We start from the raw sequence: 12273 nt of genomic DNA on the forward strand, positions 1-12273 counted from the left end.
CTCTATTTCAATGTCCCATAGGATTTTTGGACATGCACACACATGTGCCCATGAAAAGATACCAGGATCAGGACTCAAACTGTGGTCAACCATGTGGAATCTGGCTCCTACCTATAACACTGCACTAGTATGCTTGTCCAACAGCACAATATTGTGATGAGTACCACTGAAGTGTCCAAGTAAAAAATGGCAAAATGCTAAATTTTGTTTTATATATATATATGTGTGTGTGTGTGTGAGAGTGTGTATTTTTTTACCCATTTAAATCAGCATAAATCATCAATACCAGGAATAAAAAATTAATCACCACATCTCCTACAGATATTAAAAACATAGTAAGAAAATGTTTTCTCATGCTATCAAATCTGAGAACTTGAATGAAATAGACACATTTCTTGGAAAGTTTACCCTGCCAAAATTAACATGACGAGAAACAGAAAAACCTTGAAAATTCTCATTATCTGTTAAAGAACCTGATTTTGTTACTAAAAAACATCTCTTTATGACAGAACACAATGTATTAGATTCTATGGGCTGCTGCTACAGCAGTCAGAGAATAAAAACTGTATTGATTTCTTTTAGCAAAAAAAAAAAAAAATAGATAAAGCTGTCAAGAAAGTATGCCTACTAAAAGCAACACAAACAATATGTAAGTTTACTTACATTAAATATTTAAACAAATGGAAGTATTTGAAGTTTCAATGAAAACTGGCTTAAACTGTTTATTACTATAAAAGTAAGAATAAATCACTTATTGTTTTAACTTGCTATGGGGCATATGTGCTCACTAGAGAGAGACAGAGAGGAGGGAAAAATGAGAAAGCTCCCCTTGATAGGAATGCCATACCACAATTCCATCTCCTCCATTCTCCTCTCAAAATTTGGGCATGCATGTACACATACCAAGCATTTCTCAAGCCACCGGGTCCAGGATTCAAAACAGTGCAGTAAGCCATGTGGGATCCAGCAGCCTTAACTAACACACCACCAGTTGGTGGTGATTTAAAATCTCTTAAATTCTAACCTTGATCAAAATAACTGCTTGGTTTTTTAAGACATCCTTATGTGCTATTTCACACTAATCTTAACTGTTATCCATGGATATAGAGTGTTTGTTGTTTATACCTACCTTTGCATGGTATTCCATAGCGTCCAATTCACCTTGATTGAAATCAACACATCTTTTACGCTTCTAAAAGATAAAAGATAGGAAAAAGATTATGTTGCTGGTTATCACTACATTGATATTTTAAAATACATTAATATTTATTTTTCCTTTATTACACATTTCATATTGCATATCTCAATCTTCAGGAGTTAATAACTGTCTAGTGAGGTCAAAATCAATGCAAAAGATATAGACTGAAGAAGTAAGTGTGGAGGGAACCAGCAGTTAGCATAATGGCTATGTCGCTGGACTCCCACGTAGTCGACCGCGGTTCACGTCCTGGACCCGGTGGCTTAAAACTCACGCCAGGCGTGTGTGCGTGCGTGCCCAAGATCCCGAGAGGAGAATGGAGGAGAAGGGATTGCAGCGTGACCATCTCCCCTGGGGGGTGATTTCTCACTTTCTGTCTCTATGTCTCTGTCTGTCTGGTGAGTGCACGCGCCCTATAGCAAAAACCTCTCAAAAACAAAACAAAACAAACAAGTAAGTGTGGTAATTTTGTCTCAAAGTAAAAAAAAATAACAAAGCCAAAAAAGTGATGAAAGGTTGCCTTAGCCTTACTAATAAGAACTAGCTCTACATGATAACGTATAGCATTGGCACCTATGGAATATAAAGGAACTACGCTCTTTATGACTGATCTGAGGGTTAGGTATAAATCTGACATAATACTGTAATATATCTAACAACTCTATAAAAAGAACATGTAAGACCATGCAATATAGAGCACAGACTTTGTAAAAAGTCTTATTGCTAAAACCCCAGTACTAATGTGGTGCCAACTCCTAGTAGACTAACAATAAATTATTGTGGGCTGAATGTCTAATTAGATTTAAGATTAGGCTAACTATAATTTATTGATAGCATGTCAAAAATAAGTTTCATCAAGATAACATTCATTACATATGTTTATCTATATAAAATGAAGCATTTCACCAACATGAGAATACGCATTAAAACTTAATGTTCAGGGACTAGTAGATGGCATAATGGTTCATCATTGGATTCCCATGTAGTCAGCCACAGTTCTAGTCCTGGACCTGGCAGCTTAAAACTCACTCCAGGCACATGTGTGTACATGTCCAAAATCCTAAGATAATAGAGGAGAAAGAATTGCAGCATGGCCATCCTCCCTGGAGGTTGATTTCTCACTTTCTGTCTGTCTCTCTATGTCTCTCTAGCAAACACACACGCCCAACAGCAAAAATCTCTATTAAAAAAAAAAAATTATTGTCCATGCTCTATAAACTACAAAATTCTTCACAAATGCTTGTTATTTGTCCTAATTAGCAATAGAAATGATATAATACCTCCATCCTATTTTATTGAAATCTCAGATAACACATTTTCTTTTCTATACATGACATATAGTAGATGACCATAAATATTTTAAAGAAAAAATATAGACCAAAAAAGTGGCACAAATATAAAAATATATACTTCAGAACCTATAACAAGTATAATTATCTCTACCAGTTTCTTTATTCTAATTCTCAATATGCTTTCTTTTTAGTATCGTTTTTCTTCACATAATTATAAGCATCACAAAGGCAGGGATTGTGATTATATTATATTGTTCCAGTACTCCATGTTCAATAGCAAACAGAGTTCAAACATTTGTCAGGAGAATAATAAATGTTATTCTCATCATTAACAAAGAAAATGCTGATATAATCTATCTGAAATAGACTTTGTATAATCACCTTGGAGCGCCTCAAAGATACAGAAAGTATTAAAGCATAGTTAATTTCTTTTTTTTGTTTTTGGAGAGGTTTCTCGCTATAGGGCACGTGCGCTCGCCAGACAGAGAGAGACAGAGAGACAAAAAGTGAGAAATCACCCCCCAGGGGGATGGTCACGCCACAATCCCTTCTCCTCCATTCTCCTCTTGGGATCTTGGGCATGCACGCACACACACCTGACGTGAGTTTTAAGCCACCGGGTCCGGGACGCAAACCGCGGTCAACTACATGGGAGCCCAGCGACATAGCCATTACACTAACTGCTGGTTCTTTGCCCTTTTAATTTCTATATAGCATCCTCAAACCTGCAGTAAAAGACCACACCAGTGTGTGTATACAAATATCTACACTTCATAAACATATGCAATCTATATAGCAGCATTTTTTATCACTTTTAAAAAATATTACTTCTTCCAAACTTCTATATCTTCATGAGATAGAGCTCTAAAAAGTCTCCCAAAATTCACTTACTGCTTTGAAATATTGCAGAGAAACATTTTTTTTAAGCAAAAGCAGGTGAAAAAGTGTTCAATTGATACAAGTTACTACACAGAAAATGATTTTTGTTGTTCGACTTTAATTTATAGAACATTCACTTCAGAGCCGAATTTGTTTACTTTTAAAATATGCAAGTTGATCTTCTAAGAATGGTAGAATTTTTTTTTTTTGAGAGAGTTTGTTTTGTTTTGTTTTTGCTATCGGGTGCATGTACTCGCCGGAGAGACAGAGATGCAGAAAGAGAAATGCCCCCCTGGGGGGGATGGCCACACTGCAATCCCTTCTCCTCCATTCTCCTCTCAGGATCATGGGCACAAACGCACACATGCCTGGCGTGAGTTGTAAGCCACCAGATCTGGGACCTGAATTGCAATTATGTGGGTGTCCAGCAACATAATTATGCCAGCCGCTGGTACCGAGAATGGTAGAATGTTAAGAGTTAAAAATTACTTTGGATATACTAAAGCCTTTTATCCTGTATTGATTCTTCTTTATAAAAACCACAAGATACTTGAGATACTACAATGATAAACTTAAATTTCCTGAGGAAAACTATTTCTTAAAACTTTCTACCTTCCCAACAATAGATGTAGAGATTTCTTCGTTAATACCACTCATTAAATCTTCTTTTTCATTATTTTGTTGGCATTCTTTGCGGACAGGTGGAAGTATATAAGGCTTGGTGACATCAAACAGGTCAGATCGAAAAACATACTTCTGTGTAAATGTTTCATAATTTCCTCCTTCATCATTCTCTGCCTTAGTGGTAGAGTCGGATGCAATAAATGTAGTAGAGGCTCCAAAAGATGACACACAATTTATTTGAAGAGAATCAAACTGGATAGAAGAACTGGGCTCATTTTTACTGCAACAAAGCTCATGATGCTGGTGAAGCTCATAGTTTATCTTGTTAATAAAAGAAAGATGATCCAGTAACCACCCAGGTGACAACTGGTGTACCACGGACATTCTCTTCCTTGAAAAAGTCTGGGAATCAGAAATTAGTAGTAAAATTCAACTTCCTCAATTAAATTCTTATTTCAGTAAACAAATACTTCATAACCACAGTTGATCTGGTATGCAAGCATATCCACTGAACACACATACAGATGAAAATTTATGTTCATAATGTCAGAACAAGCAGCAGTACTAAGAGAAAATTCAATGTTTTCATATAAACTTCTTGTAATGTCAGAGACGATCATTCAAAACTTTCAGTTAATGGGACCAAAGACAGGTAAAATCTCATAGTATCTGAAATCCCAATTTGACCCTCCTCCTATCTTCCTGCTTTGGTCCTTGGATCTAACCACTAGGTCATCTTCCAAGTAAGTAAATCATTAAATCCTTTAATGGTGAAAGTGTCCTGTGAAATCAAAAACATATTACTATGTGAATTCATCTTTCATAATGAATTAAGCCTACCTAGAAAGGGTGACAGACTTTCAGAAAGAGTTGTTAGAAGGTCAGCCCTTGTTTTTTTCAAACTATATTTGCCACAATTAAGTCAGCGCATTCTCTAGTACCACCATCCTACTTAATCACTGTTACCAATGGAATAATAAGATCAGAAGACTGGTATACTCAGAGCAAATGCAATCCCAGCCCCCTCACCTCCACCCAGCAGAGAATACCTGCGCTGGTCAGAGAGAGAGAGGGAGAAAGCATCCTCCAATGGCACACAGTCACGCCACAATCCCTTCTCCATTTCCCCATCCAGTTAGGATCTAGGGCATACCAGAAGTGTTTTCCAACTCGCAGGCTGGGATTCTAAATGCAAGGTAGTCTTCCCTCATGTGAAATCGGACTCCCTTAACCATAGCCCACACAGCAGCCATCAAATGCCTTTTAAACAGCATATCACAACCACCAAGCCCTAGCAATATTGAAAGCTTAGGGGTCTGGATGTGTAAGTGATTGTGTGCATAGTCTTCCAATAATCAAGTTTTTCAGAGCTTCCTTATCATTTTTCAAAAGGCCTACGGTTCTGGGTATTGCTTTCTAAATCTAGTGTGGTGGAAAGCTTAAGAGAGACCAAAATTTGTTTAAAAAATGGTTAATAGCACAATCAATAATAGTAGCAGTTAGGTGCAAATTTCTAATTCCATGTAGTAGCAGTATGACCATGGACAAGTTATTTGATCTCACTGATCCTCAGAGTCATTACTTTTACACTATCTTAAGGGGGCAGTTTAGAGAATAAAATGAGATAGCCCACATGACACGTTGTGCACAGTGCCTGATACTTAGACTGCTGAAATAAATGCTAATTGCTATAATGGGTGATGGTGATCCTTGGTCACACCACATGAAGTGAGGAGTCTTCTTAATAACAACAGAGAGCTAGAAATGTATATAGAAAAACTGGAAGTCGGATAAGAAAGCCAGTCAATGGCACAGAGGTCAGGTACTGGGATGTTCGCTCTGACCTCTTCTTTCACCCCTATCACTCACTCTCCAGGTAGTGGGCAGTGCCAGTCTCTGGGACCGAACTCAGGGAAGCAGAGAGGTCCTAGCTCAGGAAACGACTCTACTGCATTTAATGCGCTCCTCCCCTGCCCCTCTGATTCACATCCACTCCGTAGCCACCCGTGTTCTTCCTTGCTTCGCGAAGACCACCGACCACTAGAGGACCGTGAGACTGGCTAGCAGTCAAATCCCAAATCCAAAATCTTGCGGCGGGGGCCACACCGCTATCCTTGAAGGGGACACTAGCTCCTCCCGAATCGCTTGCCTCGTCAGAGAGCATAGGCCGCCTTTCATACTCTTGTCAAGAAAACAACATCCATGTAAACGGAAGTCGCAAAAGACGCCTCTTTCAAGATAAGGAAAAATGTGTTTCTAAGACCCCAATGGGCGCCGCCATGTTGCTGTACGGAAAAACGTTTCGAGAGCGACTTGGATCGTTCGAGTCGCTTGTCGGCGACGCAGAGCCGTCGGGTCTGCAGAGCTAACTATAGGGGCCGGGCCAGACTTCGCAGGGGACCTTACACCAGCCCAGAAGACGCCAGCGTACTCGTCGAGGTGGCAGGGCGCGAAAATCACACAGGGTTCCAGCGACGTGAAGCAGTGCGTGAGAGCTGCGCACGCGTGAGCACGTCGTGCGTGATGACGTCCGCACCAGCGGATATTTTCAAATTGCTAGGGCCCTGGTAGGCGGAGGAAAGAATTGGTGTTTTGGCGGGGTGACAGTGAATCTACCTGGCAGTTTGCACGGTTTACAGAAATTCGGTCCCTGGATCGTGTCGGGAAACTGGAAAAAAGGTGAATGATGACATTGAGTTAACTATTATTGCAGGACCGCTCTGGACGTGAGAACGTGGTGGCGCCAGCGACTTAAATCTCGAGGCGTTGAGGGACAATGTTTTCAGTGTTTGCTGTTGTGAAAAGCCTTTGTGGGTAGACTTAATGCGAAGCATTAGTTTTACGAAGTCCGTTAAGTTTCTGCTGGCCACGATTTCTCAAGTGCGAAGGAGGGAGGTGGTCCTAGGTGGACACCGATGGGAGGAGTAAAGGCTGGAAAGGGGGAAGAACTGAAGCGGGCGGGAGGGGAAGGACTGTTTGGCTTGTGTTGCAGCATTTTAGTGGCTGAGTAAGGATTACCTCTGGAAGTCGTCTTTAATCTTGAGAATACATCGGGATGGACTTATAGGTGAGAACTGAAAAAGTGAAAAGATGAACAAATATAAGTTGAGGACGAGAAATAAGTGGCCAAAACCAAGAAAGAGTAATCAGTGTAAACATTACTAGAGTCCTCAGAGAAGTAAAAAACATAACACAGGTAGCCACTTTCCTGAATGCCAGGGCAGAATTAGAGAAGGCTGGCTGGATAGTGTTTAATCAAAATAATTGTCAGTTGTGAGTATCTTAGGAGACAATCTTTTTTGTGGAGGAGTGGGGCCTAAGGAAGGACATTTGGAGGCAGAATGGGATGGGGAGGTGTGGTGTTATAGGTTGAAGATATTTTGATCAATTGGAATGGGGAGAAATGTTCACATATTGAAATGTTCACTTTGTAAGCTAAACAATATGATTGAATGTATATAAAAATTTTTAAATAAAATTTTAAAAATGAGATGTTAATGTAGTTTGAAAATAGAGCAGCCTGTAGACCATTTTGTGAACCATAATTTATCCTTGTTGAACAAGAGCTTGAAGCCAAAAGGACAGTAATTAAATATAACCCGGGAATTTGTATTATATTTGTCTAAAGTGGGTTAAGGGTAGGACAGAAGTGATTGGCTTTAGGAAAAGAAAACAGACTAGGTCCATGTTGTGAGACCAAAGAATAGGAAACATTTTGAAGTGAATAAGAGAACTTGCAGAACTTATCAGACTACCTCTGATTGACAGCTAACAGAAGTGATATAGTCTGGATAGAAATTCAGGGCTTTAGATATTCTTGTGAAGGCTGAAACTATCTCTTACTCATCTTTCTTCCTTCTGCATTGCCTAGCACACTTCCTTTGTGCGTGGTGGGCATTTAGTAAATGTTTAATTCGTATTAAATATTTTAAAAATGAAGTTAAATAGATGTTCCATGGGCCAACTCTGGTGCAGTGGTAATGGGCTGTTTAAGAAAAGCCTAGATCCTATGTAGACACTGTGGATTTGAGTCAAGAAAAGCTTAGAGCCTACGTGGACACTGGATTTGAATCAAGAAAAGCTTAGATCCTATGTGGACGCTGGATTTGAGTCAAGAAAAGCCTAGATCCTACGTGGACACTGTGGATTTGAGTCAAGAAAAGCTTAGATCCTACGTGGACACTGTGGATTTGAGTCAATGGGCCAGTGAGCCCAAAATGTGCTGGGAATACCCAAGATCCAACAAGTTGGATGAAGCATGGGGTCACAGCATGACCAGACCTTGTGAAGAGTGCTTCTCTCTCTCATGCATGCACACATTCTATTATGTATAAAGAAGGAAAATAGATGTTTTCTGCACGTGACGACTTCAGGATACATGAATGAAGATAAGCTAGCAGAAAGATTTCTTGAAGAAATAATGAAACTTGGCTGCCTTTCTGTTTGAAGATAAAGATAATAGTTGATGCTTCGTGTCCCATCTATGTCTGTAAAGATTTTTTAATACTGAATTTATAAATGTAGGTCAGAAGCATGAAGCGCAGTTCAGTTTCCACTGGTGGTGCTGGCCGCCTGTCTATGCAGGATTTACGATCCCAGGACTTAAATAAACAAGGTCTCCATACCCCTCAAACGTAAGTATCTCTACCTGTAAGGGTTCTTACTTGCACATGTTTTGGGCAAAGAAATCACAAAAATCGTTACTATAAAAATGTAGTGAAAGAATGTCTTGATATATCCTATCTGCTCCTAGTAACCTAATTGGATCAGTGAAGTCTTAAAGGAGGCATGATACCAGATATTGATGCCATCACATTTAATTTTTAAATTCCCAAAACCAGGTGCTTTACCAGGCACCTCCTCAAAGGACTGTTAATTCCTTTAGAAGAAAGGAGTGTGAATTCCTACCACTTTTAGAAATTTGAAATACATGTTTTTTCCTTCTGAATACTTTTTAAATAGGAAAAGTCTTGTATTGTTGCACACTATTTACACCAAAAGATTGTCTGCTTTTGATGTTCTGGCATTGGCACTATGTTTTAGCCCGTCTCATTTATAAACAGCCATGATTGCTGTGGAAATTTTTCATGGTTTTCAGACTGGCTCCAGTACCTGATTCAAATCTCAGACCTACAGCTTTGAAAAACATGCCAGGAGCATGAACATGTATGTCCAGAACTCCACAGGGTTGGAGAAATGGAGGAGAAGGGATTGTGGTATGACCATGCCCCATTAGAAGATGCTTTCTCCCTCTTTCTCTTTCTGCTTTTCTGTCTCTCTGGTGAACACACACATCCTCTAGCAATTAAAAAAAAATTTTTTCATGATTTTGAATTATATTTTAACTAATGGGGAAAAGATTTTTTTCCAACATTTTTTCAAATGTTTCTTGAACTAATATTTTTTGTATTTATCTTAAAAGGTCATTTTTCTATTTTTTCTTAAAGCAAAGAGAAACCGACCTTTGGAAAGTTGAATATAAACAGACCCACATCTGAAAGAAAAGTCTCTGTATTTGGTAAAAGGTAATCATATTTTTTATTAATTTCAGTGATGGGATTTAATAGCCATGAATTGATGCCCTCAAGGAATAAAAAAATTAGATGACATGGTCCCTTTCAAAAGAAAGTTATATTGTAGTTTTCCCACTTTAAATGGCTAAAATTTTAGGTTATATATCCTTAGATGCTAGTACCAGATACATATACCTTTAGACTACAATTTCATTATTATAAGTAAGTAGTTGATAGAAAATTATGCACCTAACTTTCAGGTATGTTATAATCAACATTTTAAAATAAGGAGCCTATCTTATAACCCAGCATTTTAGCCTTAACATTTTTATATTCTTAAGGATTAATGAGTACACAAAAAAACAAAAAAATTAATGATACTTCAAAGAGCTTTTGTTTTATAAGCTGTATCTATTAATACTAGCCATATTAGAAATTAAAACTGAGAAAATTTTTAAATGTGTGTAAATTCAGTTTATAATAACAATAAACCCACAACACAATAACATAAATAACATGTACTTAACTTTTTTTTTTGGAGAGGTTTTTGCCATAGGGTGCGTGCGTTCACCAGACAGACAGAGAGAGACAGAGACGGAAAGCGAGAAATCACCCCCCACGGGGAATGGCCATGCGACAATCCCTTCTCCTCCATTCTCCTCTGGGGATCTTTGGGCACACACGCACATGCGCTTAGCATGAGTTTTAAGCCACCAGGACCGGGACTCGAACTGCAGTCAACTACATGTGAGTCCAGCAGCATAGCCATTATGCTAACTGCTGGTTCCTGTAAATTTAGTTTATAATAACAATAAACTCATCACACAATAATATAAATAACATGTTCTTAACTTTGAAAACATTTTTTAAAAAAATTTCAGTGAGGGGACCAGCAGTTAGCATAATGGCTATGTCGCTGAACTCCCATGTAGTCAACCACGGTTCGAGTCCCGGACCCAGTGGCTTATACTCATGCTGGGCCCGTGTGTGTGCATGCCCAGGATCCTGAGAAGAAAATGGAGAAGGGATGGCAGTGTGGCCGCCCCCCCTGGGGGGTGATTTCTTACTTTCTGTCTCTCTGTCTCTCTCTTTCTGGCAAGTGCGCGCGCCCTATAGCAAAAACCTCTCCCCCCCCAAAAAAATTTTTCAGTGGAAGAGTATAGTTATTTTGCATTTTTACAGATCTCTAATATCTGGCTTAATAGACAGCCAGATGCTCATATCTACTTCTACAGTCTGTTATAGTTTCATATATCATCATTTAGCCACCTCTGAAAAACTTCACTGTACCCTCATGAAAGAATGAAAATGAAAAGAGCAAATAGCATTTTATTTTTATTATGAAAATAGTTTTGAATTTTCAGTAATTCCTGTTATACCACGTTTAGAACTAGTATAGAAGAGATCAGCCATTGTCTGCTGGAGGTGAGGGAAATATTTGACTATGTGCGAGAATGAAAAATGGCTTCCCTTCACCCTTCTTGGTTCCTTGGCTGGGTTATGAATTAAATTAGCAAGAGAAAAACTTTTTATATATGTACTCATGAGGGCCCTACGAAATCAGAGACTTGAAAAAGGCCAAATGATGGAAGCTCATATAGCATCGTGAGTTATATGGAAAGGAAAGGAGAGAGTGGCTGGGGTATGGAGGGGAAAGGAATTGTATGGTAAATAAAGGTCTTGTTATACAGAGAGTGGCTGTGGTGGATGGTATGGAAAGGAAAGGAATTGTATGGTAAATAAAGGTTGTCTTGTTATACAGATAGCTTTTACCACCTGAGAGACTATCTGTGAATAGCCCTCTTACTGATATTTTACTAACTTTTGTAGATGTAAATTTCTTTTACAAAAGGACAGCTTTTCAGAGGTGCTTCTGTGTCTAAAGTTTCTCAGAATAACCAGCTCAAAGTGTGCCAAAGATAAATATTCTAGCATGGCATAGTCTGGTCTCCTACAGTTGTATTTTTAAGTGGTATGTCCTGAGCCCCTGCAGCTGTTAAAGGGTATGAAGGTACTTTGAAACATGATCAATGTGCTCATGTCTTGATTGGTAGAGATTACCAAGTATGTACATGTCAAACTATGCTTTAAATAGGTGCATTGTGTTCTAAGTAAGTTATATCTCAGTAAAGTTGACTTTTTTTTAAAGTTCAACCCCAAAACTAGGGAAACAAACTATGTTTTGTTGACTTACCAAAACGAAATATAACTTTGCTTTGAGGCAAACTTGTTTTGAAAGTTTCATTTACAGATAAAATATTTGTCACCTTATAAAAAGTCTCTGCCATGAAATCAAGTTCAACTTTCATTGCTGATATGTATTCCAGTTGATGAAAAGTCTTAAGGCATTTTTATAATGCACGTTTCATCTAAAAACTAAACTTGAGAGATGATAATTTTAAAATCTGGCATTTATTGAGCATTCTTACAGGTTAGACATTATTATAAGTGCATTATATATTAACTGTTTTAAATCAGTCATCAGAACTGCCCTATGATGGGGAACCAGCAGTTAGCGTAATGGCCATGTCACTGGACTCCCACATAGTCGACCATGGTTCGCATCCCGGACCCGGTGGCTTAAAACTCACGCCGGGCGCGTGTGTGTGCGTGCCCAAGATCCCAAGAGGAGAATGGAGGAGAAGGGATTGCACGTGACCATCCCCCCTGGGGGGTGATTTCTCGCTTTCTGTCTCTCTGTCTGGCGAGTGCACGCGCCCTATAGCGAAAACCGCTCCAAAAAAAAAGAACTGCCATATGATGGAAC

General features: G+C 38.8%; 2 protein-coding genes across 4 annotated transcripts in view; one reads left to right on the top strand and one right to left on the bottom strand.

The window, feature by feature from the left end:
* Nucleotides 1-6477, bottom strand: part of METTL4 (methyltransferase 4, N6-adenosine) — a 56668-nt gene extending 50191 nt beyond the window's left edge. The window contains exons 1-3 of one of the 3 annotated variants that reach the window (XM_006146482.3): nucleotides 6400-6476; nucleotides 3982-4395; nucleotides 1130-1192 (exon numbers count right to left, since the gene is read on the bottom strand). In XM_006146482.3, coding sequence (XP_006146544.1) covers nucleotides 1130-1192; nucleotides 3982-4377 — 459 coding nt within the window. In that variant the 5' untranslated portion in view covers nucleotides 4378-4395; nucleotides 6400-6476. Of the gene's footprint in view, nucleotides 1-1129; nucleotides 1193-3981; nucleotides 4775-6399 lie in introns of all 3 variants that reach the window. The other 2 variants (XM_014587056.2, XM_027771048.1) reach the window with 2 other exon arrangements.
* A 66-nt stretch (nucleotides 6478-6543) lies between these two features.
* Nucleotides 6544-12273, top strand: part of NDC80 (NDC80 kinetochore complex component) — a 64506-nt gene continuing 58776 nt past the window's right edge. Inside the window, exons 1-3 of the mRNA XM_006146483.3 lie at nucleotides 6544-6672; nucleotides 8518-8627; nucleotides 9441-9518. Of these exons, the coding sequence (XP_006146545.1) occupies nucleotides 8527-8627; nucleotides 9441-9518 (179 nt within the window). The 5' untranslated portion in view covers nucleotides 6544-6672; nucleotides 8518-8526. The remainder of the gene's footprint in view (nucleotides 6673-8517; nucleotides 8628-9440; nucleotides 9519-12273) is intronic.

The sequence above is a fragment of the Tupaia chinensis genome, unplaced genomic scaffold (assembly GCF_000334495.1).
Source record: "Tupaia chinensis unplaced genomic scaffold, TupChi_1.0 Scaffold000180_1, whole genome shotgun sequence".
Lineage (NCBI taxonomy): Eukaryota > Metazoa > Chordata > Mammalia > Scandentia > Tupaiidae > Tupaia > Tupaia belangeri.